The 8,218-nt window shown below is 34.6% G+C and overlaps 1 protein-coding gene across 1 annotated transcript; it reads right to left on the bottom strand.

The window, feature by feature from the left end:
• Window positions 1–218: 218 nt before the first annotated feature.
• Window positions 219–1,157, bottom strand: LOC100973841 (olfactory receptor 5J3-like). The gene has a single exon (XM_003811695.3). The coding sequence runs from the start codon at window positions 1,155–1,157 to the stop codon at window positions 219–221; it is 939 nt and encodes a 312-aa protein (XP_003811743.3).
• Window positions 1,158–8,218: the final 7,061 nt, after the last annotated feature.

The following is an 8,218-nucleotide window of genomic DNA, read 5'->3' as shown; positions in this document are numbered from 1 at the left end:
ACCTTAGATCTTAGCCTGGTTTTTAGGTTAGTTAACATGGTAACCAGCCATGTCTTCTATGGCACATTTTTCTAGGTCTTTTTTTTCCACGGTAAAACACATGGCTCCAGTTGAATAAACTCTAAGGCTCCTGTAGGACTGAAATTTTATTAAATCTTTATAGATATAATTAGACAAACCACTGTTTGTAGTCTATTTTTGCATATGGAAATATGAAATTAACAAGGAAAATGTTTCATTTCTATAGCCCTTTTCACAGCTTCCTTCACTTCCTTGTTCCTTAGGCTGTAAATCAATGGGTTTAACATAGGAACCACCAGGGCATAAAATACAGACACCACCTTTTCTTGTTCTAGGGAATACTGGGAGTTTGGCTGAATGTAACTAAAGCTTATCGATCCATAGAATAAGGTCACGGTAATCAGGTGAGAGGTGCAGGTGGAGAAGGCTTTACGTCTACCTGCTGCTGAGCGGATCCTCAGGATAGCAGCAACAATAAAGATGTAGGAGATCACCACAGTCAAAAAAGTGAGCATGGCAATAATGCCAGAGAAGATCAAAAGCAACAATTCATTCATAGATGTCTCAGAACATGACAGCTTCAACAGTGGGGGAAGATCACAGAAGAAGTGACTGATGACATTTGGCCCACAGAAAGACAGTTTCACCAAGCCAATTGTATGTGTCAGTGAGTTGATTAAACCTCCCATACATGACCCAAATACGAGCACAATACAAACTATTTTAGTCATAGCTACTGTATAAAGTAAAGGGTTCACAATGGCCATGTAACGGTCGAAAGCCATTGTGGCCAGCAAGAAGCCCTCAGTGGTAAGGAGAGACACGAATAAAAAATACTGCACAATACATGCAGAGAATAAGATTGTCTCCCACTCAACAAAGAAGTTCAGCAGCATTTTGGGTGCAAAAACTGATGAATAGCAGGCATCAACAAATGACAGACAGCTGAGGAAATAATACATGGGTGTGTGGAGTTTGGGAGTTACATAGATTAGAAAGAGCATTCCTAGATTTCCCACCAGGGAAATGGTGTAGATCAACAGGAACAACACAAAGAGGACCATCTTCAGTTCAGCACGATCTGTCAGTCCCAAAAGGATAAACTCAGTAACCAATGTAAAATTAACATCAGCCATGGATTTGTGTTTCTTGATGCCTGTTAATGATATGGAGATTGGAATTAATTCAGAGTAATGATACCGCAATATCAAGACCATTTGGAATCCCTACCTAGCCATGTGATATGAGTTAGTGACTTCTCTGATTGTCTTACCTATAAAATCAGAAAATTTCAACACTTTATTCAAACACAGTTTATTTACTTATTCCATAAAAAATTCCATGAGTGAAAAAAAAACCCCCAAAAATATTAGGGTCTTAGCTTAAGGCTGCATTTAAAATTCTGGTCTTAATGGGAACAAAAATCTAAACTAAACTGTATTTTACATCTATATAAAGAAAAGAAAAAAACCTAAAACAGAATTAACATTTGACCCAGCAATCCCATTGCTGGATATATATTGGGTATATATCCAAAGGAATATAGATCATTCTATCATAAGGACACATGCATGTGTCTGTTCATTGAGGTAGTATTCACGTAGCAAAAACATGGAATCAACCTAAATGCCTATCAATGGTGGACTGGATAAAGATGTGGTACATTTACACCACTGAATACTATGCAGCCATAAAAAGTAATGAGATCATGTCCTTTGCAGCAACATAGATGGAGCTGGAAGCCATTATCCTAAGCAAACTAACACAGGAACAGAAAAGCAAATACTGCATGTTCTCACTTACAAAGGGAAGCTAAACATTGAGTACATATGGACCCAAAGAAGGGAACAACAGATACTGGTGCCTACTTGAGGGTGGAAGGTGGGAGGAAGGTGAGGATCAAGAAAGTACCTACTGAGTACTATTCTTATTACCTGGGTGATAAAATTATCTGTTCACCAAACCCCCACGACACACAATATATCTATATAATTAACCTGCATATGTACCACTGAACATGAAATAAAAATTGAAAACAAAAGACAGAAGAAAAGCCCAGTTCACAAAAGCATAAGAACTAAATTTGGAAATAGAATGTATGTCCCATAGAAGCCCATTTTTACACTTCTAATTTCAAATTTAATAGTTGCTAATGTCAAATGTATCGAGATATAAGAGTAACTGTACTATGGCATTTAAACCTGAAATATTCGACTAATGTCTTCATGCTTAGTTCCTACTCCACAGTTTTAAAGTTAGATATGACAAAAGCTAAGGACCGAAGGCTTGGGAGTCATCCTTTGAAAGTAACCAGAGGCCCTGGCTTCTCAGAAGAGTGCTTACTGGGAATGAGAGGAGAAGGCACTCTAAACTGAAATGTGAAATATGGCAACAGCAAGTTATAATTGGTCTTTGATATCCAATAGAAATACTTTACCGAGACTCAAGAAAAATAAGTTCTCATACTTTTTCCTGAGAAAAAGCAAAGCAAATCCATAAAATAAAGTAAACCTATACAACGTACAGATACATTTGCAATGCTTTCTTTTCATATTGCAATGCAATTCTTAGAATATGCAATGTCTTTTTCAAATAACCAATGCATATCTGTCAATTATTACCACATTTTGCCTGAAAAATTAACTTTTATTTACAAAAATACAAATGTATATAAATTGGTACCATCTTCTAGGCCTAGATTATTGTGCTTTTAGCAGGCTTTGTCCAGACTCTTAATTGGAGTACCATGTACCATTTTTTGGAATCAAATGAGAAAGAAGCCAATTCCTAGCTACTCTAAACCATATTTTAAACATTAAGTCAAGTGTCCTACTAGATAAGCGAAATTTATATATGGCTGGCTTCCTTACATAGCCATGATACTGTACTGTACTTTCTCTCATTCAGTCTTTGGCATGCTTCGAAATAGGGTGTCTTAATTTCCTGACCTGGGTTCCAGTAACTCAGAACACCGATTTATCTTTCTGCTCATAACAAAGTCCTGTTTGTTTAAGAAGCATAAACAGTAGAACTGGGAAGGAGTGAAGAGCACAAGGCACCGGTCTCCTTGACAGGGCTGGATTCAGCACTGGGTCTATCTACGATGGTGATCAGGGTCAACCTAGCAGCCTTCATCATCCTCCTTCTGTAAAGGGAGTGTGTGAGGACACCATGGACAGAGGTGAATCTTCCAAAAGGGTGGGATGGAGTACATTGGCTCTGGGCCTCTTTGAACCAGGTGAGGATATAAATAAATACTTCAAACAAATTGGGATACTGGCAGCTTTACTTCTCCAGAATAAAAATAATATGTTTGGTCACTTCGTTATCTTTTTACTTGAGAGATACAATTCTTGCAGAGTATGTAAAACTCAGGAAAAGAAGACTACTGAAATGATGACAAACAAGCAGAGAACTTTGAGATCTGGAGCATCTACAGGGATAGGTGAATAATCCCCATGGGAATATGTAGTTATGACTTAGATTACAATTCCTCTTTATGAAAGACTGTTCCACTGAATTAAAACCCTGATATTTTTCATTATTCCAATGAAAGTTACACAACTATTTTGAAGCTAATGTAGAAAAATAGATTGAAGTGTAGTATGAGGGTGAGAACAAATAGCCAAGTTACAAGTTCCTCCTGTCCCTGTAATTTGAAGTGTTTATCAGATAAAAATATACTTTTTCAAGTATAAAATACTTATACTTTTTAATACTTTTAAAAGTATAGATATATGAACCGTTCTTTTTTCTTCATTTTAAAATGTTTTAACTAATTTGTAGAACGCATATGTTATTCAAATAAGTGAGTTTAACTTACCAATAGAAGAAAAAATGTTCAATACCTCAGCTCATTTAGAAACCTCCATAACCACCTCTTCCCATGGTTTATCTCTCTGTAGTCTGCCTAAGACAAACACAAAGACAAAGCACGGACAATAATTAGTTAAATTTGTCTTAAATTTATAGTGATGCATAAATTAAGTAAATGATATTGTAATAGTTACAGGTAGCAGCACTGATATTCAAACTTATTCTTTACAATATGAGAATCATAGGTACAACTTCCTTGGCATGAAAGTAAGAGGAAGATGATCAAAACACACATATGTTTATTACAGCACTATTTAAAATAACAAAGACATGGAATCAACTCTAACGCCCATCAATGATAGACTGGATAAAGAAAATGTGGTACATTTACACTATGCAGCCATACAAAGGAATGAGATCATGTCCTTTGTAGGAAGATGGATGAAGCTAGAAACCATCATCTTCAGCAAACTAACACAGGAACAGGAAACCAAACACTGCACGTTCTCACTCTTAAGTAGGAGTTGAACAATGAGAACACATGGCACATGGAGGGGAACATCACACACCGGGGCCTGTCAAGGTGTGGGGAAGGGAAAGCCTTAGGACAAATAGCTAATACCTGTGGGCCTTAAAACCTAGATGACGGGTTGGTAGGTGCAGCAAACTACCATGACACACCGTATACTTATGTAACAAACCTACATACATGTTCTGCACTTGTATCTCAGAACTTAAAGTAAAATTAAAAAAAAAAATCAAAACATAAACTTGTCAGGCCAGGCATACCAGGTAGGTGGAGGTAGTTGGATTTCTTGAGCTAAAGAGTTCAAAACCAGCCTGGGCAACATAGCAAAACCCCTTCTCTCCAAAACACACAAAAAACCTGTGGTCCCAGCTACTCAGGAGGCTGAAGTGGGAGGTTTGCCTGAGCCCAGGAGGTCGAGGCTATAGCAAGCTGAGATTGCACCACTATACTCCAGCCTGGGCGACAGAGTGACACCCCTTCTCAAAAATAAATAAATAAAATGAAAATGAAAAACACAATTATATTAGAAGATAATTTTAGACAAAAAGTTTAGTTATGTATTTGTCTTAGTTCAAACTGTTGCAGGAGAAAGGAGTCAAGATGTAGAACTCAAGAGAGGGTTCCTGGATCTGATGCACAAAGGAATTCAAGACGAGTCACAGAGTGTGATAAGAGGTAGTTCATTGAAAGCTACTCAAATACAGATCATGGTGTCCTCAGAAAGCAAGCAGAGGAACGTCTCGTCTTTAAGCTTTATTTATGTTGAAATCTTATCTGTGTAAAAATGAGGCTAAGCTATGTCTACCTGCAGGTGAGCTGACATCATAGCAAAATTTATTGTTCTGCTGATTTAAAGAAAACTATCCTTGGCATTTTAGTGTCTAAGCAAATCAAAGCATAACTATAATTACCTTAAAAGCAAAGTTGTTACACAATACTGAAACATCTAGACTTTTTTTTTGTCAGAGGAGTTTGTCCTTACACGCTTTATTCAACTGCTTCCTTAACTGTAATCATCTTATGACCTTGGGCAGTGACAGGGAAGGAATGTGCATTGCTAGTTTTAAGATGGAGCTGATTTTAAAGTGGTGTCACCCTGGCTTTTCTGTGTTTGTGGTTCCCTAACAAAGTGGGAATAAAGTCCCTGGAGTTCATCCTCTCATTAAAAGGATATAGTACATATATTATTAAAAATTCTTCTTTGTTTCTTGAGGGATTTAGGAAACTGAAGAACTTAATGGCTCCCCTAAGGCATTTACTTTCCTGAAGGTTACAATGAATAAAAGGAAATGGGGGGCAAGTGTGGGGGGAAAACCAAATGCATGATCTCTGAAAAAATTCAATAGAATTGCTCGTGGTGCTTCCTTGGTACTCTCTCATGCTTTTAAGAACACGTTACTTGGGCCTAGTTGTCCAAGTAATAGAAAAAAAACAGCAAAAAAAAAGCAAAAACATAAAAATATCAAATCAATTCCATTCCTTGATTTCCTTTCCAAGAATATCATCAAAGAAAATTAAAACTACTATTTCTTAAAAGGCTTTCTTAAAATCCACCCAGTTCCCCTCTCCTGATGTATTCCTCCAGTCCTGCAGGTGTCCCCTGATGGAGTCAATATTGTGGCTTTTTCCAGCTTAAACTGTATCGTGAGGGATTTTGGTGACAATGTTTCACATGTTTCTCTTACATATGTGGCTACATAAGAATGGGCCTTTATTCTTTATACTAAAAACAATTAAATTTCATCTTCTTGAATTAAAATGTGTTAGTTTCCTAAATTAAAGGTTTATGGAGCAGATAGTAGGGGTGAGGACTGGGTGATATTCTAAGATGAGTTAGTACAGGAGATGATCCATTATCTCAGAAACCTTAAAACATTCTAAGTACCTATGATGCATTCTTTTTTTTAAATATAATTTATTTCCAATCTGTATATGAAGAATAAATAAATATTATTTTCTCCTAGAAAATTGTAGATTAAGGAAAAAAGAATCTGAAAATACTTTATAAACGTCTATATTTGCAGGCATTCAGCTGACAAGAACTTAAACAATAAACAAAACAAGCAACCCAAAATTTAAAACAAAATACAAAAAGAAACCACAGCAAATAAGAACATTCAGAAGAACCTAATGGCTTAGTTAGGATATTTAGAGTATTTCTGAGAATGCAATTGAATTTGTCACATGGAAACACTCAATAGCATTATTTCAAACTTATTTAGCTTATATTTGTCAATGTTAGGTTTTTTGTCATGTAAGAAGTCTTTTTGTGAAAAATATTATTCAGAAGTTATATTAATGAATGCATTAGGTCTCTCCATATTAAAATGTCATATTTCAGAGAAATGTTTTTTAAAGTAAAAGCTGTTGACAAATATAATACAATAAATTTTAATTATTTTAAAATGCATATAATTGAATGAGTTTTGACAAATGTGGACTCCAGGGCAATTACTAGCACATTCAAAATATAGAACATTTCCATCATCCTCCAGACCTCTTGATTTACTGCCAAGAAACCCTTCTCTCCTACTGTCAAACCGAAGAAGCTTCAAATCATCACTATATTCCTATGTATGAGATTTGCTTTTGTAGAGTTTCATAAGATTGAAGTAATTCAATGTATGTTTGTTTTTTCTTGATTTTTTTCAATCTCAACAGGTTTTGAGAATCATTCACATTGTTGCATGTATTGCTAGTTTTTTTAAATTGTTGAGTACTATTCCAATGTATGAATTTTGTACATTATGTTTATTCAGTCACCTGTTGCCTAACATATGGACTGTTTGCAATATTCAGTTATTATTTATACAGTGGCTATAAATATTAGATTAAAACTTTTGTTTAAACATAACTCTCTGTTCTCTTGGATAAATATCTACTAGTTAAGTCTTCCAATAAGTCAACATGTATACCTATCCATTTGTTTAGCCCTTCTCCAATTTCTTGTAGCAATGCTTTGTAGTTTTGGTTTTTATAATTGAGTCTTGACTTATTTTGTTAAATTTATTTCTAAATATTTTTTTGCATTTTTATACTAATTTTAATGAAAATATTTTTCTAATTTCAGTTTCAGATTGCTTGCTAATAATATGTAGAAATATGACTGATTTTTATATATTGTTGTATGACTTGCTTAGGAATTTTTAGATACAGAATAAAGTCCCTTGAGTATAATGAGCATTATACTTCTCTTTTTCGACTTGAATGCTTTTAGTTTCTTGTAGATTTTATTGTTCATTTCTTGATTAATAATTTTTTTCTTCTTTTAAATTTTTCTTTGCTGACATTTAGGCCTGTCAGAACTAGACTTTGTTTTTGCGTATTGTATGTTATTTAATAGGAATCTCCAGTAAAATATTGGATAAAATCGCTCTACCAAATGTAGAAAGTCTTGTTTATTATCATTTCAGGACTTTTTGCTTTGTTCTGTTTGATTTTTTTACTTCTTTCTCTTCTCCTCTGACTTCTACAATATATCCATTAATATCGTTTATTATGTCCACAGATTTCTGAGGCTTTGTTCACTTTTCTTCATTCTTTGTATTTTTTGTACTTCAAATAGAATAATTTCCGTTGATCTGTCATCAACTGTACTAATAGTTTCATCCATCATCTCATACCCAGTTTTGAATCCTTCTAGTGGATATTTAGTTTTAGTAATTGTACATTTTATCTACAGAATTTCCATTATGTAATTTTGTTGTTCACTTTCTTTTTATTGAGATTTTCTATTTAAAAATCTGATTAATAATTACTGTCATACTTTCTTTTAATTACGTATATGCATTCAATTATTTGACCATATTTTTGTAGTGATGGTTAAGTCTTTTTGTCTGCTGAATCCAGCAT

This window comes from Pan paniscus, chromosome 9, assembly GCF_029289425.2.
Source record: "Pan paniscus chromosome 9, NHGRI_mPanPan1-v2.0_pri, whole genome shotgun sequence".
NCBI lineage: Eukaryota > Metazoa > Chordata > Mammalia > Primates > Hominidae > Pan > Pan paniscus.
The sequence above is the reverse complement of the archived record's forward strand: the minus strand, read 5'-3'. Positions and strand labels throughout refer to the sequence as shown.